Source organism: Monodelphis domestica, chromosome X, assembly GCF_027887165.1.
Source record: "Monodelphis domestica isolate mMonDom1 chromosome X, mMonDom1.pri, whole genome shotgun sequence".
NCBI lineage: Eukaryota > Metazoa > Chordata > Mammalia > Didelphimorphia > Didelphidae > Monodelphis > Monodelphis domestica.
Genome location: NC_077235.1, coordinates 52,755,688 through 52,783,167, shown reverse-complemented (window position 1 = coordinate 52,783,167; position 27,480 = coordinate 52,755,688). Strand labels below are relative to the sequence as shown.

At 43.8% G+C, this 27,480-nt stretch overlaps 1 protein-coding gene and 1 long non-coding RNA gene across 18 annotated transcripts in view; one reads left to right on the top strand and one right to left on the bottom strand.

Annotated features, from left to right (window-relative positions):
* Positions 1-27,480, top strand: part of LOC130456125 (uncharacterized) — a 115,590-nt gene that overhangs the window by 40,915 nt on the left and 47,195 nt on the right. The gene's annotated exons all lie outside the window — the stretch shown is intronic.
* Positions 16,736-27,480, bottom strand: part of ENOX2 (ecto-NOX disulfide-thiol exchanger 2) — a 391,463-nt gene continuing 380,718 nt past the window's right edge. For all 17 annotated transcript variants that reach the window (XM_007507172.3, XM_007507176.3, XM_056809184.1 and 14 more), the window contains 4 exons: positions 27,140-27,247; positions 24,838-24,943; positions 20,674-20,759; positions 16,736-18,342 (listed from right to left, as the gene is read on the bottom strand). In XM_007507172.3, the coding sequence (XP_007507234.1) occupies positions 18,211-18,342; positions 20,674-20,759; positions 24,838-24,943; positions 27,140-27,247 (432 nt within the window). In that variant the 3' untranslated portion in view covers positions 16,736-18,210. The remainder of the gene's footprint in view (positions 18,343-20,673; positions 20,760-24,837; positions 24,944-27,139; positions 27,248-27,480) is intronic.

Sequence of the window (27,480 nt, the reverse complement as noted above, 5' to 3'; positions counted from 1 at the left end):
TGCTTGGTTTTGAAGTATTTCCCTTCCCAAAGGTCTGACATGTATACTATTCTGTGTTCGCCTAATTTTCTTATAGTTTCCTTCTTTATGTTCAAGTCATTCACCCATTTTGAATTTATCTTGGTGTAGGGTGTGAGGTGTTGATCTAAGCCTAATCTTTCCCATACTGTCCTCCAATTTTTCCAGCAGTTTTTATGAAATAGTGGATTTTTGTTCCAAAAGCTGGGATCTTTGGGTTTGTCGTATATTGTCTTGCTGAGGTTGCTTGTCCCCAGTCTATGCCACTGATCCTCCTTTCTGTCTCTTAGCCAGTACCAAATTGTTTTGATGACCGCTGCTTTGTAATATAGTCTGAGATCTGGGACTACAAGACCCCCTTCCTTTGTATTTTTTTTTCATTATTTCCCTGGATATCCTTGATCTTTTGTTCTTCCAAGTGAACTTTGTTATGGTTTTTTCTAAATCAGTAAAAAAAAGTTTTGGAAGTTCCATCGGTATGGCACTAAATAGATAGATGAGTTTGGGTAGGATGGTCATTTTTATTATATTGGCTCGTCCTACCCATGAGCAGTTAATGTTCTTCCAATTGTTTAAGTCTAGTTTTAGTTGTGTGGAAAGTGTTTTGTAGTTGTGTTCATATAGATCCTGTGTTTGTCTCGGGAGATAGATTCCTAAGTATTTTATTTTGTCTAGGGTAATTTTGAATGGGATTTCTCTTTCTAGTTCTTGCTGCTGAGCTGTGTTGGAATTATATAGAAATGCTGATGACTTATGTGGGTTTATTTTGTAAAACTTTGCTAAAGTTGTTGATTATTTCGATTAGCTTTTTGGTTGAATCTCTAGGATTCTTTAAGTAGACCATCATGTCATCTGCAAAGAGTGATAATTTGGTCTCCTCCTTGCCGATTTTAATGCCTTCAATTTCTTTTTCTTCTCTAATTGCTACTGCTAGTGTTTCTAATATGTCAAATAATAGAGGTGATAATGGGCATCCTTGTTTCACTACTGATCTTAATGGGAATGGATTTAGTTTATCCCCATTGCGGATGATATTAGCTGATGGTTTTAGATATATACTGTTTATTATTTTTAGGAACGACCGTTCTATTCCTATGCTTTCTAGTGTTTTTAGTAGGAATGGGTGTTGTATTTTATCAAAGGCTTTTTCTGCATCTATTGAGATAATCATGTGGTTCTTGTTGGTTTGCTTGTTGATGTGGTCAATTATGTGGATAGTTTTCCTAATGTTGAACCAGCCCAGCATCCCCTGGTATAAATCCTACTTGATCATGGTGGATGACCCTTGTAATCACTTGCTGGAGTCTTTTTGCTAGTATCCTATTTAAGATTTTTGCATCTATATTCATTAGGGAGATTGGTCTATAATTTTCTTTCTCTGTTTTTGGCCTGCCTGGTTTTGGAATCAGTACCATGCTTGTGTCATAAAAGGAGTTTGGGCTGTTCTTTCTTATGAATTTCTGATAGAGGAGAGGAAAGCTGGCCTAGTCTGATGAGCCCCCCAGCTCATCTGGGGCTAGCCAATAGTGAGAAGTTCAGAGAAAGGATATATAGGTAGGTTCCTATGGCTTAAAATTCTTTTTTTAGATCGATATATTTTACTTTTAAAATTTATTTATTTTAATAACATTTTCACATAATTTTTCCAAAGTTATATGTTCCAAATCGTCTCCCTCCTTTCTTCCCTCCTCCTTCCTGGAGCTGATAAGCAATTCAATCTGGGTTATACATGTATTATCAAGCAAAACATGTTTCCATATTATTCCTTTTTGTAAGTGAATTAATCTTATAAAATGAAAACCCCCAAAACACAAACCCAAACAAGTGAAAAACTGTATGCTTCCATCTGCATTTTGACTCCAGCAGTTCTTTCTCTGGAGCTAGAGAGCATTCTTTGCCATAAGCTCCTCAGAACCATCCTGGATCATTGTATTGCTGAGAGTAGCAAAGTCTATCATAGTTGATCATCACACAATATTTCAGTTACTGTGTACAATGATCTCCTGGTTCTGCTTATTTTGCTCTGCATCAGTTCATGGAGGTCTTTCCGGTTCTCTCTGAAATCATCCTGCTCATCATTCCTCATAGCACAATAGTATTCCTTCACCACCATTTCCCACAATTTGTTCAGCCATTCCCCAATTGAGGGACATCCCTTTGATTTCCAGTTCTTTACCACAACCAAGAAAACAGCTAGAAATATTTTTGTACAAGGCTTAAAATTCTTTAGGGGAAGTGGATCTGAGAGGAACAGAAGACTCTGAAGAATGAAATTGTGCAGATTGAGAAGGACAGAACAAAATAGTCGATGGGGAAGTGAAATTCAAGACAAGCATGGAAAGAGAAAAGATGTTAAGAGAGGCCCTAACTACCCTGACTGAGTTCAAGGCACAAAAAACAGCAAAGAGCAGGGGGAGGGAAAAGAAAATCTCTAGAAATCTTAGTGTGAAACAGCTGAGCCACAGACTTCCAAGAGCAAGGATTTTCATCACCAATGAGGGGTGCTGCTCCCACATCTGGATCCTTAAGGCCCTGTAAGAGGCCAAATACGCATAGAAGGAAAGTTGTGTTGGAGACAGCACGATTGTGAAAGCATTGTGAAGGCCTGGTTTGTTAATTAATTGTTAACCAATTAACAGTAATTGTTAACTTGAAATGAAAGTTTTATTGATGTCTTTTTTTTACACCATGTGATAGTAAACAGAAGGGCATTTATGTAGTGCTTTATGGTTTGCAAAGTGCTTTACAAAAATCTCATCTTCACAACACCCAAGAAGTGGACATTATTATGTCCTCTTTAAAGTTGAGGAAACTGAGGCTGAGAGATTAAGACAACTTGTCCAAGAGGTCACGCAGCCAAGATGTGTCAGAGGCAGGATTTGAACTTGGGTCTTTTTGACTTGGAGTTTGACACTCTTTTCACTGCATCACTTCTCTGCCTTATTTTCCTCTATCCTTTCCACGACTGGCTCTTTCATCTTAACAAAAAAAGTCAAGGAAAATCTGAGAAAGTTACTTCAGCTGACAGTGTACACCACATTTCTTACCTGTAGTCCTCTCCCTCTCTACCGAGAGGTTGGAAGGGTTTCATCATCTGCTTTTGGTCATGACCCTAATTGGTTCCTTTTTTTGTGGTGTTTTCACTCATATGATTTTAGCTGTGTGGCTTATCCTCCTAGTTAGGCTTATTTTAGTCAGAAAAGCTGTGGCTGAGTTGCAGTCTACACAGGAGGAGGGAAAGTCCACGATGATGAGATCATGGAGTTACTGAAGCCTCATTCTGGTTGGTCCTCAAGGGTAGAGCTTGGAGCAGTGGATGCAAGCCGATCTTGAGAGCTCCATGGAGGGGAAACCATCCTACCAGTGACAGCTCCCCTGGGGTGGGATGGCTAAAAGTGCTCCTTGGAGGGAGTGTTCTACAGGGGTTTCTTATTCAGGTCTGGGCTGGCCCAGATGGCTTCTGAAGCCCTTTCTTGTTAGGAGATGTGTGTCTTTCTAATTGTCTGTAGATATCTGCAGAAACATCCGTGCATATCAGTTGGATAAAGAATGTTTCTCCAGTCACTCTGGCTTGTTGGCCAGGGAAGAGACAATCAGATTAGGGAGAGGCACTTTGAGACCCTTTTCTCACTCCCTCCCCCAGCCCTGATAGCTACCATTTCTCAGCTAAAGCAGCTGCTTTCAGCTTTAACAATCATTCACTGCTATTAGGAGCTGTTCAAAGTGCTCCCTTTTCTTGTCAGTCCTGTCACAGTGGATCTTTTTATACATTTCTGTGGGTTTTATCAGCGTTAAAGGCAGAAATCAAGGCCATTAAGATGTTCACTAAGTATTTTAGCACCAGCACATTTGTCAAGTCCCAGCCCCAGCAACAGCCTGACTAATCTAGAATATGGCCCTTGCTGAAAATGGGGAGTAGAGTTTTGCCCTCAGTCCAGCAGGAGAGCCATGGATAGAGCTTCATGATTCTTCCAGGACCCCCAAATTTATAGTTGGCCCCCCGATGGTGCAGAGATTTCTCTGGTGACATCTATCTTCCCTTAAAACAGTGAAAAATGACACTGATTTACTGTAAAGAAGGAAGGAAGACAAGAAGGTAAAGGAGGGAGTGCCAGGCCCTGGACAAAACACTTGACAAATATTCTCTGATTTTCATGACAACCTTGGGAGGTGGGTGCTATTATGATTTCCACTTTATAGTTGAAAAAAACTGAGTCAGACAGAGGTGAAGTGACTTGCCCAGGGTCACCCAGTTAGGAAGTATATGAGGCTGGATATGAACTTGGGTCTTTCTGAGTCCTGGCCCAGCACTCTTACTTACCATGCCACCTAGGTCCTTCTAGGCAGCTGGCTTAGGTACAAGACAGGTCAAAAAATGGACTGCTGGCTTTTTGTGGAGAGTACTGTTGGGGTGCCATACTTTGCTTTGGGAATCTTCACAGAGAGGACCCCAACAGTCCCCCAGCCCTTTTTTATTCTCAGCTTCTTGCCCAGGCTCTCTTGGGGCTTCTGGAACAGAATTTTGAAATGTCAGCTTTATGAACTGCTGGGGCTACTGCTTCTCAAGAATCCCTCTGTATGTCTGGCCCAGATTGGGCCTGGTGGGTCTCCCTGACCCAAGTCTCTTCCCACTCCAGGCCTTCCTCCACTTAACTGTCAAATCGATCTTTCTAAAATGTAGGTCTAGGGGGCAGCTGGGTAGCTTAGTGGATTGAGAGCCAGGCCTAGAGGGGAGGTTGTAGGTTCAAATGTGGCCTCAGACACTTCCCAGCTGTGTGACCCTAGACAAGTCACTTGACCCCCATTGCCTAGCCCTTACTGCTCTTCTGCCTTGGAACCAATACACGGTATTGACTCCAAGATGGAAGGTGAGGGGTTAAAAAAATAAAGTTGTAGGTCTGACCACATCACCTTCTATTCAATCAGCTCCACTAGGTCCCTATAGCCTCCGGACCCAAAGGTCTTCATATCCTGGCCCTTCTCATCTTTCCAGTCTTCTCACACTTCATCCTTCTCCCCTTCACTGGCAACTTTAGCCTCGTTCATTGAACATGTCCCAACAGTGGCTACCTGCTATGCCTGGAATACTTTCCCTCCTTGCCTCGCTTGGCTTCCATGGCATCTTTCAAGACTCTGTTCACATCCCATCTTCTGCATTTTCAGTCCCATTTCCCCTCTTTCCACTTCTAGTGCTTCCCCTCTCCCCCATCTCTAGCTTGTTGGGATGTTGTCTCCCTTATTAGACTGGGAGCTCCTCCAGGGCAGGAAGTCTCTGCTGCTTTTCTTTGTGTCCCCAGCACATGGGAAGAACCAAACAAATGTTTGTTGACTGTAGATTGCCTCTTCCTAGGGATCCTAGGGCTGTCCTTTGGGGACCAAGAAGAAGAAATCTATCCCTCTGTCACATGACAGCTTGGCAGATATCTAGAGGCAACAGGTGTGATCTTCTCTTGGTTTGTAACCCAAAGGCTGCCCTTCAAGACTCCTTAAGTTGTGCCTTTGTGGGGAGGGGCCAGAGAAGGGCCTTCAATCCTCACTAACTCTAAAGCTGGCAGGGCATTGGCTGGTGGAGCTGAAGGATGGCCCTTCTCCAGAGGACTGTTAGACCTACGATTCACAGAATTCATGGAAAAGGATGAGTTTCTGTGGATTCCAAATGACAGTTCCACAGCCCTCTCCCAATAATTCTTCCATTTTCAATGAGAGAAGTCAACAGAAATAGGAGGCCGAGTCAGCAGACCTGCTCAGTCTTTTTACTGTGATGTAGTGGATAGAGCTGTGGACTTGGGATCAGGAAGAACTGGGTCTGAATCCCGATGTCAGACTTGGAGCTTGAGCTACAGGGAGAAGTCCAGGCTGATTCTTAGGGTGTGAGCCTGAGGGACTGGAAGGACGGAGGTACTTTGGGGTGACTGATGTTGCCTTTCATGGCATTCGGAAAGTTTGGAAGTGGGGAGCATTTGAGGAAAAGATAACGAATTCAGTTTTGGATATGCTGAGTTTAAGACTAATGTTGGAATCCAGTTTTAGCTGTCTAATAGGTGGTGGAACATGGGAGACTGAAGGTTAGCAGAGAGTTTAGGGCTGCAAAGGTAGATCTAAGAATCACAAGGCTAGGGGACAGCTGGGTGGCTCAGTGGATTGAGAGCCAGGCCTAGAGAGCCAGGTCCTGGGTTCAAATCTGGCCTCCAACACTTTCTAATTAATTGTGTGACCCTGGGCAGGTCACTTGACCCCCATTGCCTAGCCCTTACTGCTCTTCTGCCTTGGAACCAATACATAGTATTGATTCTAAGATGGAAGGGAAGGGTTTGAAAAAAGAATCATAAGGCTAGAGATGGTAATTAAATCCACGGGAACTAAAGAGATCTCCAAATGAAGTACTATGGAGGGAGAAGAAAGAAGGTGCAGAACAGAACCCTGTGGAACACCTACAGTTAGTCAGTGTGATCTGGAAGAGGATCAGCAAAGGAGATAGATGGGCAGGAGGAGAACCAGGCTCTGAGAAGGGTCCCAAATACTTAGAGAGAAAAGAGTATCAGGGAGGAGGGAGGGATCAACTATGTCAAAGGATGCAAAGAGACTAAGAATGAAGATTGCTAAAAGCACTGGATTTGGCATTTGGGAGATCACTATTAACTACGGACAGAGAAGTTTTGGTCAGAAGCCAGATTGTAGGGAGTTAAGGGCAAGAATGAGAGGAGAGGAAGTGGAGGCAGCTATTGTAGACTGCTTTCTCAAGGAGTTTTGCCATAAAGGGCAGAAGTTATGGGATGACAGTATCAGAAGTGGACTGCCCAAAGGAGGGTTTTTTGAGGATGGAGTAGATTTTGGCATGTTTGTAAGTAGGGAAGGAGCCAATATACTAGGAGAAATTGAAGATAAGTGATGGTGGGGATGGCAGAGGGGGCAGTCTATTGGGGGAGATGGGCTGTAATGGGATTTCCTTGGTAAGGAATACTAAAATTTTTCCTGGCCTCTCCCCTCTGAGTGGAGGGCTGGAGGGAGGAAGAACTAAACTCTCAAGCCTTCCTTTATAGAGGGTTAGGGTTGTAACTTTCCAGGTTAACCCCCTACTTTCCATGAGCATCTTTGGTTGGTTGTGATTCCATAGAACAGCATGTCCCCCCCCTCCCCATGCTGGGTACCCTGTACCCCTCATTCAATTTTCAGCTTCTCTTGTGTGTTGTCTTCCCCATTACATTGTAAGCTCCTTGAGGTCAAGGACTGTCTTCTGCCCCTTTTTGTAGCCCCCAGGCCTTCACGTAGTACCTGGCACCTAGTTGATGCTTAATGTTTCCTGAAGAATGTGTGAGCTATCTTTTCCTCATTTGTATCCCCAAACATTAGCACAATTTGTGGAAGATGTTTGTGGAACTGAATTGAGTAAGGTTGTTTCTTAGTAGGAGACGGGTGAAAAGAGGAGGAAATGGTGGCAGAAGATAGAGAGAGCTCTTGGCCAATGGACTCAATTTTGTCTGTAAAATATGAGACGAGGTTCTAATCTGAGAAGGGATGGAGAGGAGAAGTCATGGGAGCTTTGGAGAGCAATGAAAAGCTTTAGTAAAGCCTTTGTGATGAGTGAGATCGTGAGCTGATGAGGGAGGTGTAGAAGGATTGCCTAGCAGCAGGGAAGTCCCACTTGAGGTCATGTTACATAAATTTGTAGTGGGCTCAGTCAGAAAAGTTCTTCCACCTTCATTCAGCAACAAGAGGGTTCAATTGGAGATATGATATATACTAAAGTCTCAAGGCAAGAAGATAGTGTAGAGATCAACTGGTTCACTAGAGGGTCAAGATGGGGAAAGGAGGAGAAAAAAGCTGATTCAGGGGTGATGGCTTGGGAGAGAGCTGAGGGTTTGAGGAACTGGAGGTCATGGTGTGGACAAAAAGCAAGCTTTGGTATGGGAAGGCAAAGGGAAGAGGTGGAAGGTCAATAGGTTAGGGTCAGATAAGAGGATTTCAGAGTTCTCAAACAGGAATGTGGTGCACTCATGGTTTAAAGGGTGAAATTATGGCTGAGACTGAATGTATAATTAATTTAGGTTGCCAAGGATTTTATTTATAAAAATGAAAAACCCAAATGATAAAATACCCAAGTTGGCTGCCAAATTTTATGGTGATTTAATTGATATAGTAGAGAAGATTTAGAAGAAGGGAGAAGGAAAGGGTGAAGGATTTCTCCCCCCACCTGGCTGGTACAGAGTGGGAAGATTAGAAGATCTAGAAAGTAAGGGTCCAATTTAAAGTAATTTCTATCCCACAAGTCTGTAGGACAGAATGCAGTAATATTTCACTTATCCATTTGCAGCCAAGACTACAGGAAGTTGCCATACTATAAGAAGGAAAGGAACTAGAATTCTATTTTTGATAGGGAAGCATCATTCCCTGGTCTGATTTTTAGTCATTCTCAGGGATATAGGGAGCCAGCATGATAGTCAAATTTTGGTACTTGTATGAGTACTTCACAAAGAGTGTAGATACAAGGAAGTCTTATGACTTAACATATGTCAAGCATCGCAACCTCGAATCCATATTTGTATTTCCTGTGTGCTCCTTCTGGCACTATTCAGGTTAAGTCTGTGTTCCTTGTTTTTATCCCATTTCCTGGAATCAGACACAAACATTAATTATAGTCCCATAACATTGTATCAATAAATGGCAGGTTCCCACAGTTTAAAGCTTTGGGGTGTGTATTGATATCATAGCAAGTATGTATATATATATATATAACTTACTGCAGAGAGAAAAAATATTTAATTGTATGTAACTTTAGTACAAGAAATGAGGAAAAGGGGAAAAAATAAAATATTCTAATCAAAATGAAAGAAAAGCGATAATAGAAAATAAGGGAAAAAGAAAAAAAATCAGTGTGTTCTCAAAAAACAGCATCCACTTGTCAATGGATTATTATCTTCACTGCATGTGATAGGATACATTCAATCAGTCTCAACAGAAGATGCTCTCTTTACATGTGAGCAATGAATCCAAGAATCCTTCTCTCCAGCCTTTATAGATGTTGGAGTAGTTAACAATATTTGGAATGGTCCCTCCCAGGAAGGCTGAGTTGCTCCAGTACACTGGAAATTCTTAATATACACCTTGTCTCCTGGGTTCAGGTCGTGAAGTGAAAAGTCTAGTGGTCCGGCTTGTATTGCAGCTCTGGATTCATGGAGTTCATGCAGTTTGTGCTGTAATTCCTGTATATATAGGAAGCAATAGTAGTATCTCCCCCTAATAGTGATGTAAACGCCTGGGAGAAAGGCCTAGCCTGTATAGGCGGATGTCCAAAAAGCATCTCAAATGGTGAGATGTGTAGGTCTCCTCTAGGCCTGCTTCTAAGATAAAATAGGGCCAGAGGGAGAATTCAGGCCATTTTAAATGGGTCTGAGTGCATAATTTGCCAGTCATAGTTTTAAGTTCTTTATTCTTTATTCTTGGCCTGAGCTCTGGGACATGAAATTTGGTTATCCCCAAGCAAGAATATATTTGGTTTAAGACAGAATCAGTAAAATGAATTCCTCTATCTGAATCAATACGTGCTGGCAGGCCAAAATGAGGAATTTCTTTTAAAAGCACCTTAGCAACAAAAGCCGCTGTGGCTCGGGTCACAGGAAATGCTTCTGGCTATCTGGTCAGTTGATCTACTATAACTAGACAAAATTTATAATGTCTGGCCTTTGGCATTGTTATGAAATCTATCTGTAGGTGCTCAAAAGGTGTGTAAGCCAGAGGATGCCCACCAAAGGCTTTGCCATTAAAGGCATGTTGGTTATATGCCTGGCAGGTAGAGCAGGCTGAACACACTTTAGAGGCTATGGTAGTTATACTGGGGGCTCATCCATACTCTCTTAAGTGAATCCACAATGCCCTGAGTACCAAAGTGACCATTTTTTAATAACATTATTTTATTTGGTCATTTCTGAGCATTATTTATTTGAGACAAAGATCATTCCCGCCCCCCTCCATCCCATAGCTGATGTGCGATTCCACTGGGTATCACAAGTGTTCTTGATTCAAACCCATTTCCATGTTGTTGGTATTTGCATTAGAGTGTTCATTTAGAGTCTCTCCTCAGTCATTTCCCCTCAACCCCTGTAGTCAAGCAGTTGCTTTTCATCAGTGTTTTTACTCCCAGTTTGTCCTCTGCTTGTGAATAGTGTTTTATCTCCATTATCCCTGCAGATTGTTCAGGGGCATTGCATTGCCACTAATGGAGAAGTCCATCACCTTCTATTGTACCACAGTGTCTCAGTCTCTGTGTACAATGTTCTCCTGGTTCTGCTCCTCTCGCTCTGCATCACTTCCTGGAGGTTGTTCCAATCTCCATGGAATTCCTCTACTTTATTATTCCTTTTAGCACAATAGTATTCCATCACCAACATATACCACAAGTTGTTCAGCCATTCCCCAACTGAAGGGCATCCCCTCATTTTCCAATTTTTTGCCACCACAAAGAGTGCAGCTATGAATGTTTTTGTACAAGTCTTTTTCCTTATATCTTTGGGGTACAAACCCAGCAGTGCTATGGCTGGATCAAAGGGCAGACAGTTTTTTAGTACCCTTTGGGCATAGTTCCAAATTGCCCTCCAGAATGGCTGGATCAATTCACAACTCCACCAGCAAAGAATTAATGTCCCAACTTTGCCGCATCCCCTCCAGCATTCATTACTTTCCTTTGCTGTCATGTTAGCCAATCTGGTAGGTGTGAGGTGATACCTCAGAGTTGTTTTAATTTGCATCTCTCTGATTATAAGAGATTTAGAACACTTTTCCATGTGCTTATTATTAATAGTTTTGGTTTCTTTAACTGAAAATTGCCTATTCATGTCCCTTGCCCATTTATCAATTGGAGAATGGCTTGATTTTTTGTACAATTGATTTAGCTCTTTGTAAATTTGAGTAATTAAACCTTTGTCTGAGGTTTTTATGAGGATTGTTTTCCAATTTGTTGCTTCAAAGTGACCATTTTTATGAATAGATTGGCAAATTTGGTAATAGAAACTTCTAGGGAGCAGGGGTTTTCCTTCAGATGACACCCATACTCCATTAATCTGTTTTGCTTTGAATTTTTTTTTCCATTTCTCCACTTCCTTTTCATTATTAGGAAAGTGATAAATTTAAATCATCAGTGGTTGTTAATGTTAAAATTAATCCAGGTCCTTCTATGGCTGCTAGCTTTGCAGCATTATCTACTTGGTCATTTCCCCTAGAGACAGGGTCAGTGCCACCTGTATGGGCAGAGTAATGAACTACAGCTAGGGCTTCAGGCAGTTTGAGAGCAGAAAGAACTTCATTAATAATTTCTGCATTAGCTATGGATTTTCCAGCTGAGGTTAAAAATCCTCTCTGGAGTCATAGCATCCCAACTGAGTGACAAATTCCAAAAGCATACCTAGAATCCGTATAAATTGTTGCCTTTTTACCCTTGGCAATTTTACAGGAATGTTTCAGAGCTATGAGTTCTGCCCCTTGAGTGCTAATGTTAGAGGGCAGTGAAGCTGACCACTCAGTGGCAAATTCTGTGACTACAGCAGCTTCAGTGTAGTGTATGCCATCTCTCATAAAAGAAGAACCATCAGTAAATAAGACCAGATCTGAGTTGTTTAAGGGAGTGTCCAAGAGATCATCTCGAGGCTTTTCTGCCAAGGACACTAGTGTTTCACAACTATCTAATGATTCTACTGAAGTTGGTAAATCTGGAAGCAAGGTGGCAGGGTTAAGGGTTGAACAGCATTTCAAGGTAATGTTTTTATTATTTAACAAGGTTATTTCATACCTTGCAATTTGCTGATCAGAAAATGCCTGTGTTCTATGTCTTAGCAACAATGCTTCTACCTCATGTGGGAACATAATTGTTAATGGGCATCCCAATACTAGATCAACAGTTTTTGTCACTAGTAAGGCTGTAGCAGCTACTCCTCTAAGACATGGTGGTGCTCCTGAGGCTACTGGGTCTAGTTGGGCAGAATAATAAGCAATTGGGCACTGAGAAGACCCCAAAGTCTGAGTTAAAACACCTGAAGCTACCCCTCTTTGCTCATGTACATACAAAGTAAATGGCTTGTTGTAATCTGGGATGCCTAGAGTCGGGGCAGACAGGATAGCCTGTTTTAGATCTGATAGAGCTGACAGGTGTTCTGGTTCTAATTTTAGGGGTTCAGGGACCGAATCCCTTGTTAGTGCTATAAGGGGTTTAGTAATTTCCCCATAGCAAGGAATCCATTGTCTACAGAACTCTGTTGCTCCCAAAATTGCTCTCAACTGCTTCTTAGTGGTAGGAGCACTTAAATTTTGAATATTCTCAATTGATTTGGGAGAAATAAAGTGGGCACTCACAGTCAGGATGAACCCCAAATATTCTACTTTAGAGAGGCACCACTGAACCTTATCCTTCGAGATCTTATGCCCTCTTTTGTGCAATTCCAAAAGAAGGTATTTACTATCCTCCTGACATGCTTCTGCATCTGTTGAAGCCAATAGTAGATCATCTATGTATTTGATTAATTTGCTGTTTTAAAATTTTATATTATCTGTATCTTGGCTCAAAATTTGGGCAAATAAGCTTGGGATGTCTATGAAACTTTGTGGCAGATGACTACAGGAGTCCCGACGGCCCTGCCAGGTGAAAGCAAAGATATGCCTAGAGTTCTCATGTATGGGTATGGAAAAGAAGGCTGAGCACAAGTCTACTACTGTAAAGTATGTAGCTGTGCTAGGAATAGAAATAGTATTGATGTTGGAAACTATGGAGTGTCTCTTTATAACATGATTGTTCACAGCCCTCAAATCCTGTAAGAATCTATAGAGGTGTTTGCCATCGGGCCCTCTTTTTGGTTTTTTAATGGGTAGGATGGGTGTGTTGTATTCAGATTTACAAGGGATTATTATTCCCTGTGCAATTAATGACTTAATTACTGGGGTAATTCCCTCAATTGCCTCTTTTGAGAGGGGATGCTGAGGAATGGAAGGAGGTGGACTAGATTTAGTTTTTATTTGCACAGGAACAGCCGACTTAAGCCTATGTTGGAAGAAGATGTGGCACAAAGAGACTCTGGTATATCTGCAGGTATTACAAAGGTGGGATGCTCTTTTCCCTCCTGACTGAGAGAATTACAGGGAGTAAATTTAAAGATTCCTCCTGTACTTTCAATGATAAAGCACCATTTGGGGAGCGAGTTATTGTGGCTCTGAGTTTGCAAAGAAGGTCCCTCCCCAGAAATTTAAAGGGGAGTCAGGCATCAAAAGGAAGGAATGTTGTACCTCTAGGGATCCTACAGATACCATTCTAGGGGGAAATTTTTTAACTCTTTGGGGGTATTCCTGATACTCCCATTACATTCTCTGAGCCAACAGAATAACAATGTAAATCAGGTGTTCTCTTTAATACAGACCAGGAAGCGCCAGTGTCTAAAAGACAGTCATAATAGGTGTTACCCACCTTTAAGGTAACATGGGGTTCATTAGTATAGGGGGGCAGTAGATAGGGACAATGGGTAGTAAGAAATCAGGGTCCAGAAAAATCAAAGGTTGTATCCTCTGATTCCTGTGTCCCAGCACCCCTCCCCAGACACCTTCATTGTGTTTGGGAAGTTCCTTGGTCACCCCTTGGAAAGGGACCCCCCTGAGGGGCATTAGCACCCTGAGGACTTTTTAGACAAGCACCACTTAAGTTATATTGTTGTGGAGTCATTTGGTTTGAGTTATCATTTTCCCAATATCTATTCCTATATTCATCATTCCTAAAGTTGTGGTTTCCATTGTCATTATAGTTATTTCTATAATTATCACTTCTGTAGTTGTTATTAAACTGCATATTTCTTCTGATAATCTTGAGAAAAGTTCTACACTCTATCATTTTGTGGCCCTTCTCACAGAAGTGGCAGGTACTGGATTGATAATTAGATTTCTGGAGAGGGGCAAGTGTCATTGGTTGATTATCATGCCCACCATCTGTTTTAGCCATTTTATCTTTTAAACATCTCAATTCTTTCTTTATTTCCTCTATGACATCATAATTTTCTTCCTCCTTTTCTTTCCCTTTAAAACACATATAGCTGTTTTTCAAATTCTTCAAGGTCCATCTCTGACCATCTTGGACAATGTTTTCTAAAATAATCCCTAATCACTTTGCAAGAGTTATTGACAAAGAGCCTTCTAACTTGTCTTAAGCTATTTTCTTTAGATAGGTCAAAATCCAGGTATCTACTCCCAAACTTGATTATTCTATACATGAATCTGGAGGGTGTTTCTTCCTCATTTTGCTTAATTTTTTCAAGTTCCATCCACTTATCTGTACTGTCTCCACATTCTCTCATTTCCATTTGGATGGCCTCTCTATAATGGTATAGTTATAGATAATCCTCAGGGTTGCTATAGCCCATTCCGGATTCTGAGATGGCCAACGTGCTGCATTACGCCCTCGGGTTTTGTTGACATGAGTAATTATTTTATTTTTCTCATGTTCAGTTAAAAAAGCCTGTAGCAAGTTTTCAATGTCCTTGTAAGATGGATTATACTGAAAAAAATGTCTGTCATCTTTTGTGTTACTAGAAAGATATTTTGTTCATATGTGGTGATGTTTCGTGTAAATTCATTTATTTCTTGGGGAGTAAACAGTATATTGTATCTTAAAGATACCACATCCCCATTCCGTCCTATTTCAGGTACTTCTCTTAGAAGAAATGTGCCTCTAGTTGAATTTTGTACCTGTGGGTCAGTTTGACTAGGATGAGTTTCTCTAGGAGGATGAGATCTCCTCTGGGCTGGAATTTGGTTTTGTGTAGGAGAAGGAACATGAGAAACTGGGATTGCAGGGAAAGGGTTTTGGGAATTAAATTCAGCCAAAATTTGCAGAACACGAGAGAAGCAGTCTGTTAGTTGAGCTATAGGGAAGGTGTTTTCCATCTCTATTTCGGGGAAGGAAATTTCCTCATTCAAAGGTTCAGAAACAGGTCTGTTTCTGGTACAGTGCATGTTTGCCAATTGATCCTGTAAGAAACATTTTAAATCTTCTAATTGGGCTTGCATGTTCTCTTGCATTTTATCCTCAATTTTTTTGGTGTTTTTCTGAATTTCAGCTTCAAATGATTTTTTTTTATTTTAGCATCTCTAAACACAGTGTTGAGGAGTACAAAAATGACATTACCTATTAATATAAAAAATTGGAGGTATGCTGTATTCCTCAATTTCCCTAATTCTTCAACCTCCATATAAATGTTGACAAATGTAGTATTCGTTTACATATGTAATTACTATATATATATATATATATATATATATATATATATATAGTAATTATTTTCTAACGGTCTTCACAAAACACATGGGGAGCAGGACAAAACCAAACTTTCTATAGGTTTTTTTCCCACTCCTAATCTAGGCAGTTGTTCCCTAAGGGAAAGGAGATTTAGAAACAGCTCTCCCAGCTAGGACCTTAGGGCCCTGTTGCTAAGATTTAAAACAGCTGTGTTCTATCTAATTTAAGGAGAGAGGGAGAAAAGAAAAAAAAAGAAAATTAAATCCAAATTTACTTACCTCTATAGCTGATCAAAATAAGCTATTAAAAAGATAGTCACAGTAGAAAAAAGGTTTAGGAAAGTTAAGAAGATTGAGGGTATTTTGTCACAACCGATGTGGTCAGCCAAACTGTAAAGGGTGAAATTATGGCTGAGACTGAATGTATAATTAATTTAGGTCGCCAAGGATTTTATTTATAAAAATGAAAAACCCAAATGATAAAATACCCAAGTTGGCTGCCAAATTTTATGGTGATTTAATTGATATAGTAGAGAAGATTAAGAAGAAGGGAGAAGGAAAGGATGAAGGATTTCTCCCCTCACCTGGCTGGTACCGAGTGGGAAGATTAGAAGATCTAGAAAGTAAGGGTTTGGAGTGTGAAGGAGGAAGGAATCAACCTGAACTCCAAAAGGGGCTCAGCTGAAATGCCCGAACCTGAATCAGGCCAAGGACAAAACTCACCGCCAAAACCCAGACAATAATTGCCACCACTCCCAAGATATCAGAATACCTAGCACTCCGCCAGCCAGAGTTGCCTCTCCAGGGAAAAAGCAAGGGCCAGGAAGTGCTGTGCCTTATATGGACATTTTTACATCATTTTTCTGCGTCTCATCTGTACCAATGAGGACTTAGCTTGACTTAGGACAGCCCAGAGGTCTGTCCTTTTTTCTGCACATGTCTGTTGAAGGCTATTCCTTAGACTCTTGAGTTGATGCAGACCTTGTATAACTGGCTTAGGTGGAGGGGAAGAGTGATTAGGTTGAGGAACTCCGTGGTTGCCAGAAGATAGGAGTGGAAATTGGGAGAGGAAAAGCTTTAAGACGAAGACATGCTTGTCACCTCTGGAAGGAGGTCTTCCAGTTGGAACAAGAGAAGAGGCGGGTAGCATTTGGTTAAGAAGCTGGGGTGGGGTTTCAGTAGAGATCCACAGGTCTCTCAGAAACACTGGGAGGTGTAGGGGATGACCAGGCGTGGAAGGCCAGAGAGAGCACAGCAGGACTTTGCTATCACTCACTTGTTTCACCATTGCTACTGCTCCTTCCTCTTCATAGCCCCACAAGGGAGCCTGAGGGTGAGCCCTAGTTTCCAGTCCCCAAGTGGGGCCAGCAAAGATCTGCCAATGTGCCCAAAGTGTTGCAAATAGAACATAGGACCGGCCATCCATACAGTGCAAATGATTTCAGACACAATTCCAAAGGGTGGTGTAAAAAGTTTTTGTTTTATTATTTGAAAAATACAACTGGAAACAGTACTGACACCTCGTTTACAGGGAATTTTCCTGAAATACTCCTCATGTTCTTTGCAGACACAAGCACACTATTTTAAGCCAGTACTAAAGGGCAGGGATGCTCTATTTGGAAAAAGCACCAGGTAAGAGGCCAGACCAATTTGTCTCCAGATGTTCAGCCCCAACCTGTCTCCATTAGACAAAAAGTAAGCAGGACTTCTGAACTAGACCCTCAAATGCAGACTGTTGGAGTTCCTGGCAGCCTGGAGGGCCCTATCTTCAGGGGCCCAAGCTGCCCCCCAGAACTGAGGAAGCTCTGGTCCTTCTTTTGTGAAAGTACAATGAGCTAGTGATACTCAGAGAATCTCTTTGGAAACATTCAACAGGAAGTAAACGCAATATGTATAGCAGTGGGTGAGCTCTTGGTTGGCACACTGATGGCAGAAGGAAAGGGCTTACTGATTCTGTGAAAGGCTGGAGTAGAGAGAATATGAAAGTAAACCCCATCACTGATGTTGTCCTTTTTTGTCAAGTTTGTAGAAAATGAAATACACCCACCTTTCGAAGCAGATTATTTACAGAATGATGCTGAAGATCATGTAAACGAGTCAGTCACATTGGGCTGCTGTCAACACCAATACACTGGAGCTTGTCGGGCATTACGATTTTTTAAAAATCTAGTTTTACTTGTAAATTCTGAAATAATCTACCTAATAGAGAAGAAAGATTTACTTTGGAAAATGTGTCAACTTCTGGCTCATGACTGTTCAGTTAAAAAACAAACAAACCCATGAACTGTGGTCTGTCTTCAAAAGATGGGCAAGGTTAAGCATGTCTACAAAATGCTTGTGGGTGACCGTGTGCCAGTGTGGGTGCCAGTGCCTGTGTGCAGGCTGGCTTACTGTCTCCTGAAGCATTACCTCGGGGGAAGAAGATGCGGGTATCGGAAGTTCTGCCATTGGCTCCTTGGGAGAGGACAGATGTTTAGAGGATGAGAGATTTTGGAAAAACAAATCACATAGAAACTGCCAAAACATTGCCGTTACTAGCGTGCTTGAAAAAAAAAAAGAAAATGTCAAGGCTTGACAACGGTAGTATAGACATGGAAGATGCCCCAAGTGTAAATTGTTTTAAGCATATGAAAGTTTTCATTCAAAAAAGCCAAGCAACCAACTTACCAAGGGAGAGAAATGCCCACGCTTAAGGTTGGAGCCAGTCTGTCTAGGGCCTTTAGTGGAAGGTGCTGTGCTATCTAGAATCCACACTTGTTACAATAAATTCCAGAAGGGGAGCTACAAGGCTTAAGTGAATTCTACATGACGATCACAAAAACCAAACAAAAACAAAAAACACAGAGGAATTTTTTTATCACTTCCCAAGCTTAGATAACATTCCCCCCACCCCCATCCCAGCCAGGATCTTGGTTTAGGGAAAGTAAGGGAGATTTAAGTCATCTTGAGACCATCAAAGCCACAGAATTTCCATCTCTTCTCCAGGCTGGCTCCGACTCCCGTCATCTCCTGCTTAAAGGTGCACTGAAGGCGGCTCATGAGAGTTTCGACTTCACTGGTGCAAATCTGCATGTGAGAGGACAGTATCATTGGAAGCCAGCTTTGCCTCCCCACCACTGGCCTCACACAATCCCAGACGTCTCCACGTTTTGGCCATTGAGGCCAAACCATACCAGAATGGAAAGTAAACCAGTAACATTCATGCCCAATGGCAATGTAGCCAGCCTCCAAGAAGTGCCCTCTGGGAGCCCACCCCTCCGGAGGGAGTCCATTCTACTTCTGGACGGTTGTGATTGCCACGTCTTTCTTTACATCCCTGCGCCTTGTAAAAACGCCAATAGTACTTTAAGCCATTACAGGTCATTTACACCTGAGTTGGAAAGGGAATCAGAAGGGAGTTGAGTAGCAAGGAGAGGACAGGGGAACTATGAATAGACTTGGCTCTTGAGGAGCTGAAAAGAGGGTGCCACTAAGTATAAAAAAGCTACTGAATGGACAGGCTGAGGCATTGCTGAGATGCTTTGCTCTTGGCTGATCGAACTTCCAGCACTCCTATGTTTCTCACCAGACACCAGGATGCCAATACAACAAGGCCCACTGATTTCTGCACAAACAACCCAACCAGAAATGCTTCCCCTGTCCCAGGAACATTGGCCCATGTCCCCTGGGAGAACACTGCTGGACACCCCAAACACTGAGGAAGAACTAAAGAGACAGAAGCCCCCCCCCCCCCGATGTTGGTTCTTAACCTTGCTACAGATCAGGAATAACAAAATGATAGGCTCTTATTTATTTGGAGGCGATGTGTCCAGCCTGTAGCTCATGCCGGCCCTTTGCCACCTGTGGCCTGGCTATTTCAGACTTAATGAGGAGACTAAGAAGCGAGACTCTGGTCTGGATTTTGTGTTACATTTCTCAAGCATTTCTGTTTTTAAAGCAACAGCCTCAGGAGGAATACAAGGCCGTTATGGTCCTCATTTCACCGAGGAGGAAACTGAGGTTCCAAAAGGGGAAGTAGGAAGTGGCAAGGCCAGGTCATATGACTTAGAGGCTGGTTTCCTTACTGCCATAGCTCATTACCTCTTAACAGCACAGCAACAGTTCCGATGGGGAAAGAGTCGGAAGTCACTGGTTGGAATTGTAGTTACATTTGTGATCTTTAGATCTGGAAGGGACTTAAGAGGGCATCAAGCCCTCTCATTTTACAGTTGAAGAAACTGAGGCAGACAGAGGTTCAGTGACTTGCTCAGGGCCACACAGGTAGTAAGTTTCTGAGGCAGGATTTGAACTCCAGTGTTACTGATTCCAAGACCAGTACTGTGTGCACTGAGCTATGGATCTGTCATTTGCATTCGAGCAGGAAGATAGTATGCTAGTGGAAACCTAGCAGTCGGGCGTGTGGGACAGATGACCTGGAGGTCAGGGAGAAGGCAGCTATCGTTACCAATGGTCCTTAGGAAGGCCAAAGCCTTGTTACTATTCTGAGGCTGCCGACAAACAAACAGGCTCTGAGATGGGGTTTAGGCTGGCCTGTCCTACTTCTGTGGCAGAGATCTTTGTGTTGACAGCAAAGAGAACAAGAGCTCCAGCTGAGGGTGTCTCTGGGGAGTCTGGCTGCCTGTGAGGTTTTTCTCATGTCTGTGGAACCTTGTGTAGGTGTCTTGTGTCTTGGATTGTGCTGCAATCTGCCTGATGACCTGGGCCTGGAAAACCCAAATGATTGGGGCAATGATGACTCTGGGCCAGCTGGGCCCTCAACTCCACCTTCTGAGCCCTTGTCTGTTCTCTCAAGATCCTGACAATCTTGTTCTTCTTTTCTGTCTCCCACCTTCCCCTACCTCCTAGGACAGGAACACAAACCCCATTTGCAACCATTTTCCACATTGGTCCCGCCGCTTGAGCCCAGCGCCTCTGTGGCAGGAGCAGGCCACCCCTTTTTATCCCGGTTCTTCTGGAACCAGAGCCGACCATTGCACTTATTGGAGTTGTTAGGTTTTCTAACATGTTCATTTTCCCAGAGTTGGTATCGGTATAAACTGCTTTCCTGGCTCTGCACATTCGTCTTCCATAAATCCTGAGGCCCCAGATACTCTTAGGTGGGGACATAGTACTTGATAAAAACTGCTGGGAGAACTGGAAAGTGGCCTGGCAGAAACTGGGCTCTCACTACCACCTGCCATCAGAGAGTAAGATAAACTCCAAATGGGGCCAGGCCATAGCATCATAAATGTTAGAGGAACAAGGAAAAATTACCTTTGGGATCTATGGAGTGCAGAAGTCAGGAGCAAACAAGGGATAGGGAGAGAGGATCTAAAAAAAGGGCTTTTCCACTAACAATAGAAAGAATCCAACATTCCCTCCTGTCACCAGCCCTTCTTTCTCCCCTCACATAAATACCTTGGTATCGAGACGCTGGAGATAAGAGCAAATGTATTCAATACTTGCTCCAAATGGGTGCACGTGAAGAAAGGTAGATATTATACCTACAAGAGAAAATAGCATGGGAATTCACCTTGAGATGCCATGTAAATTTCCAAAGTATGACTTGGGTTTTTTGTGAAAGGCATTTCCACACTGGGACTTGCTATAGTGATGGTGAACCTGTTAGAGACTGAGTGCCCAAACTGCAACCCTCACACAGCATGTGAGCCCTCTGCCTTACCCCAGACAGGGGAGGGAGGAAGTGCTCCCATTGGGCATGTGAGAAATGTCCTCAGGTGGGGAGGGGGAGAGGAGCAGCCCCCTCTGGTATGCTCCAGCACATGTGCTATAGGTTTCTCAGCACACATCTAGACCAATCTTAACGATTCAGACAAACTTTACATCTTAGGAGTCGTTGCCCCACCATCAGCCTTTTAAAAATGACATGAATGCTTTGATTTTTTGTATGAATTTATATTAAGAATGATTTTCACACTTCATCTCCGTGTTCTTTAGAGTGTGGAGTCCATCCTCAAGGGCTCTGCGTCAGAGCTTCTTTTGTAGTACCAGAGCCTTAACAAAGGTGGAGTGACTGGGCCTTTGTCCTAGGGCACCCAAATTTAGAGAGAACATAAATGTAGGGTGGGATCTAAAAAGACTGTGTATGTTTTTCAATCTGTGATATTTACATGTTCATGGCAGTGCCCTCCTTGAGGGATATAGAAATAACTGAGCCTCAACACCTAGTTATGAAGGATAATTGGTGAAAATCAGAAGCTACCAGATGGTGTGCATTGGCAATAACACCCATCTGTGAGCTACTAATGTCACTAATTCCTTTTTCCACTCACGACTGATTTTGTCTTACATTATTTTGGTATCAGGAAATACAAATCTGAGTTCAGGGTCTAGCTGGTGCTACTTGCCTCAGGTGTGGAAATGTCCAATGGCAGCTGGGGGGGGGCGGGTGGTATCAATTCCCCACTCTCCCTGATTAGCCTAGTTCCCCTTGGGGAAATTGTGCAGGTTCAGCTTGGAGCTTCTGCTGAGAGGGCACCGTAGGGAGTTTAGCACCCTCATATGCTGCCTGGTTTAGCACTCTGGCCCCAGAAGTTTGCCCTCTCTGTTTGGAGTGGCCCAAGCAGCTAAATACATGAGCCTTCCCTTCCTTTTCTGAACATCTGATAATTAGTACACGCCATGAGATCTGCCTGGGATCAACTGGGCTAGAAGCCATATTCATGAACTCAACTGTGAGGATCGTGGAGGGAAGAGACCTTAACTACATTTAGTCTCTCCCCCAGTGCCCTGAACACAGTACATGCTTAACCACTCTTCAGTGACTTGAACTAACACCTTCCTTGCATGTCGCCCTATCCAAATGTGGCTTATTGATCTTTTTTAACCCCTTACCTGCTGTCTTAGACTCAATACTATCTATTGGTTCCAAGGCAGAAGAAGACTAAGGGCTACACGATGGGGGTCACCTTGGAAAGTGTCTGAGGTCACATTTGAACCCAGGACTTCTGGTCACTCACTGGGTCTGGCTCTCAATCAGCTGCCCCCACTGATCATTCTTTGGATCATAATGATGAGTGCATCGCTGAGAAGTGTATGGCTGGGAACTTCTATGATTTGGTTTGGGGGTGTGTCTGGGCTCACTAGATAAACTGGATGCTTTTTATTTTAACCCTTCTGTGCTAGTATCAATTCTAAGGCAGAAGAGCAGCAAGGGCTGGGCGATGGGGATTAAGTGATTTACCTGGGGTCACAGAGCCAGGAAGTGTCTGAGGTTAGATTTGAACCCAGGACCTCCTGATTCCAGGCCTGGCATTCTATCCATTGTGCTACCTAGCTGCCCCTAAATAGAATTTACTGTTGTTATTATCAAAACCCTTACTCTCTATTAGTAACAACTCTAAGAGAAAGGCAAGGGCTAGACAATAGGAGTTAAGTGACTTGCCCAGAGTCACATAGCTAGGAAGTATCTGAGGTCAGATTTGAACCCAGGACCTACTGACTCCAGGCCTGGAGCTCTGTTTAATGTGCCAATTAGCTACCCTTACTGGATACTTTCTACAAAGTTCATCAGGTTCCTAGCAAATGATCAGAGCACTTAATGTGGCTAGACAAGTGGCATGAGAACTGGAAAGAACTGGGTTCAGAAGATTTTGCTTCTGGCACGTGTTGCCAGGCTGCCTAGGGGGCCATCTGCCTTTTGGATTTGGAGGCTGGAAATTTGGCTTCCAATTCCATCTCTGCTACTTAGCACCTGATCTGTGTGACTCCTCTCCGCTTCTCTCCGGAGTGAGGGGGCTGAGCCAGCTTTTGCCCTAGATCTGTGAGTCCACGGTGTATGACGGGGCCTTCTGAGATGGTTCTATGTTCCAGAGTGAGTGGTCTCTCAGTTCCTCACCCAGCTGTACTCTAAACCAATGAAATCCTAGCTCTAGGCCCTATTCCCAAGAGCCTCTCTTCCAACTGCTCCTCTCTCTGACCCCTGTGCCGTGTTGTCTTTCTGGTAAAAATATCCCAAGAAGATGCTTTCAGTCAGCCTAGAGAAGCATTTTCACTGGAGAAAGTCCAGTGGGGCCACGAGTGTATTCCAAGTGGTCTATAGGCGTGGAAAAGCCTCCCCCTCACACCATTTTTAACAGTCTGAACTGAGAGACCAGCAGATGATGTTGTCGGCCATTATTCATTAGCAGAAAGGTGGCCACCAGCTAGTGACTTTTTTTAGACAGAGCAACTAATCAGGATTGTGAACTAAGGTAGGGTGTGCATGCATGTATGTGCCTTGTGCAAGCCCATGGGGTGGGAGTGGGGGGCTCTCTGTATCCATGAAGGGAGCATCCACATTGAGGAAACCCTTGGTGCTCAGAACATGACCTGATCCAAAGTTCTCTCCATTTCCCTTCATTCTCTTACTGTTCTGTGCAGGCATTCCTTTCGTCGGTGCCAAAGGCCAACTTCTCATGCCCGTGGCCAGTTAAGGGCAAAGCCCAGCAAACATCCAGTCAAAAGGGCAGCAGATCGATCGGGCAGGTTTTGGCTGGCCAGTTTGTCACCCCAACCCCTACCAAGTAAGGTCGTGGCTAGTTCCCTAATGGAGGCTCCCAGAGGGCTCCAGGAAGAGCCACATCTTGGCCTGGCTCACTATCTACGTTCAGCTTTGTGCCCAGTCTGCTTGCTTCATTTCATCAGCAGTGGAGAGAAGAGTGCTTGAGGTGAGCACAGCCCAGGGCCCACCCATATAGTTAGGTCAGCCTCATTCCTACCTCATTGCCTGTATTTGGTTAAAAGGGACTAAGCCTATGCTGCTGACTGAGTTCTGGTGTGAGCCTCAAGGGGATGTGCTTTTGGGTTCACCTAATCCCAAATAACCAAGCTTTGGTGGAAAGAGTGCTGTTGGCCTTGGACTCAGGAAAACTGGTTCTGAATTCCAATTCTGACAAATACTAGCTATGAGATCTTGAGCATGTCCCTTCCATTCTCTGAGCCTGTAAAGCAGGAAGAATAACTCGCGTTTCTTGTGGGGTTGTTGTAAGAAAAGCACTTTGCCATACAACGCCCCCTTTTTCCCCCACCCATGACCATGCTTTAGCATTCCCGAGCAGTACCGTTCCTCCTCAAGCCTCCTGGATTCCACTGTTTTGTGTGCCAAACCTGTGCTTCTCCTGGGATACTATGTGTTACAGTTCTCTCTCTGGGTGTTAGCATCTTGACGGCAACTTTCTCTGCCCTTCACTCAAGAGCAAGAGCTAGGGCTTGTCCCCACCGGACATAGTGCTCACTACCTGTTTTTTACAAGCCTTTCAAGTTTATAAATCACTTCATACATGCACACAGGCAATCTCCTTTCAGCCTGGCTATTCACCTGTGAATTAGAGAAGCATTAGAGAAGTTATAGTTCCCATTTTACTGATAAAGAAACCGAGGCTCAGAGGCTAAGTGTCCTGGCCACTTGATTAATGAGATCAGAGGTTTGAACCCAGGTCTTTTGAACTCTAAGTCCCATAGTCTATCCACTCTGCATGTCGCAATGTGTCTTAACATACTGTTGGTTCTTAATGGGTGCTTGTTGACTTAGTGAGTCTTTTCTGCTGCCTTGTGTAGATGAGCAGGTGCCATGTTCCTTACCCACTAAAAGCGCCTCTCTCTCCGATTTCACTGGGGTACAAGTTGGAGTCCTTTCCAGTGGGTCATTCTCCTGGTTGGACACGCAGATCCTGGAAACTCTACACTCCTGGGAAAGGAATAAAGCCATTCCTGGGTTAATTCACTCATGTGGAGCCAGCTACTTTTAATGAACATTGGATTTCAGGGCCCATGGGCTCTGGGTTCAAGTCCCAGTTCTGCCATTTATTAGTTGTGAGATCATGGGCACTGCACATAACCTGTCTCCAGCTGGCAGATGGAGTGAACAGTAGCTCTAGTGGCTTTCTGGGCCTCCTGTGGATTTGTTCTCTATGGCAAGAGGCACTGAGCATCCTGTGACTTCTAGAGAGGCTTCTGAGAAGAGCATTCCTGGCCAGACTGGCATAATTTGTAATCTAGTTGGCGTTTTGAAAATGATGTGCTCTGGGTGGGGTTGACAATTTACCAGAAAGATGATCCCATAAGTCTGCTCTCCTGACAGTAAAATGGCCAGAATCACTCCTGGGTGTACACAGGGCAGCCTAGACCCAAACTTGGGGTTTCTCTTTTGGGCTTAACAAGATGGCATTCTGCTTTCTAACCTGCTTATGTCTGGCTGAACAACTTTGAGAAAAAGGAATGGAAAGAAACACACACAGACTTGTTGGCTTCATAATAAGCTGCAGTTCTTCCCCTGGCCTCTCCGTCAGTCATTTCCTGTTAGGTGGGCTTAGCTTAGCAAGTTTTCTCTGTGGGATCTAACCCGGGGGCTTTATGGAGTCTATACTTACTATCACCGAAGATGCTTGTGCCTAGAGCCCAACTAGCAGCACAAGGAACCACAGGCTTGGCTAAAATGGTGTGCCCCATGGGACACAGGAAGTGTGGGGCTCTCTGGCAGCCTGCAGACATTTTGGGAATTCCTACTGTCCTAGTGACGTCTGGTAAGGACAGCAGCCTTGGCACAGTTCAGTTAAATATGTGATGAATGGATTTTCTCTGGGACTGGACTCATTTCCTCAACAGCTTTGGGAAAGCGGGAGACTGAGCTGGTGTTATGAAGGGGGAGAATGAAAAGCATCACAAATGCTCCCTGGACTGAGCGCGGAGAGCAAAAGTAAGGACTCCTGACACAACCTGGGAACTACTGAGTTTTGGTGTGTGAGCCCGCCCCACCGTCCAAAGAGGGCTGAATGGAATTCCATTTTCACCACTGGGCCTCTACAGTGGACAGCTCCAGCTGAGTGCTCAAGGAGAATGGCATGGCCAGAGCCTAACATAGCAGATATCACATGCCTCAATAGATAGACACCCCACGCAATGGCAGGAAGCTTCAATTAACCTGCTGCTTCTCAGCTGCTCTCTGGGAGCTTCTTCAGACCACCCATGGGCGAAGTTCACCCTTTCCATCCTTATTATTATTACTGTTGCTGTTGTTGTTATCATCATCCAGAGCTGGGGCTTCGCTGTCCAGTTCTGTCTACAACCTCCATCTTGGCTTCTCACCACACAGAACTGTCAAGCTAATGCCCTGAGTATCTACAGAAAGGCTGCTGAAAAGCCTTGGAAATGACTAATGGAGGGCAGGCACTCTGCACTGTTACTTCTCTCAAACACTCCCACTCTACTGGTTGCCTAACACCGTTTGTTCTCACTCTGCAGCAGGTTCCGTCTACGCTGGCTTGTGCGTCACCAAAGAAACAGTCAAGACCTAATTGGGCTTCAGCCTCCCTGTTACTAATGTGGGTGATTGCAAATGCCATCAGCTGCACAAACGTCAAAAGGCATTTTTAGCTTTCCCAAGAACTACGTCAGTCAGGAGTGCAAACAGACTAATCCCAAGACTACAGGCTCATTGGATTTAAAGCTGAATCACAGCTTGTTAAAGCAGTGGATAAACAGGAATTCTGCTTTAGTTCAAGCTCCTCAAATAGTACTGAGGAAGGCCGTGGGAGGTGGGCAAGAGAGGGAAAATGACTTGCTCCAAGTGACACAGAGCCGGAACTTGAACCTCGGGCCTCAGATTCCAAGCCCACCGTACCATGCTGTCTCTCCCACTGACCAGCCATGCAGAGTGAGGGGACTCCAAGGATGGCTAGTGAACAGGCCACTCTCCAGAACCCACCCAAATGAAAGGGTGGGCAGGGGGGCCCACTTCTCTCAAAATAGGAGTTCCTTTACTGGGGAGGGATAGGTCCACTTGCTGGGCCCCAAATTCACCACTGGCATGTGTGGTAACAAAAGAAAGGGTCAAGGGGGAAGGCTAAGGCCATGAGAGGCCAGCACCAGGCGCCGTCCACTGTACCTGCTCCTGTAGATTCTCCAGTAATTTTTCCAGCTGCATTTTTTCATCCTTGACTTTGTCGAGCTCAGTTTCCTTTCTCTGATATTCATCTTGCAGTTTTAGAAGATGCTGAAGGAGGAGCAGATAAAAGGGGGTGAGGAGTTAGGTCCCAGGTTCCCCAAGGGGTTGCTGGCTGAGCTTAGACATGTAATGGGGTCTGTGCCGTGTCTTCCTAGGCCTATGGCAAAGTGTCGCCGGGAGGGTGGCAACCCTTCTGATATCAAGGTCCCTTTCTTCCAGGTGCTTCACATTTAATAATAACTGCTCCCTCTCTCTACAGGTTTAAGGTCTAAATCTAAATC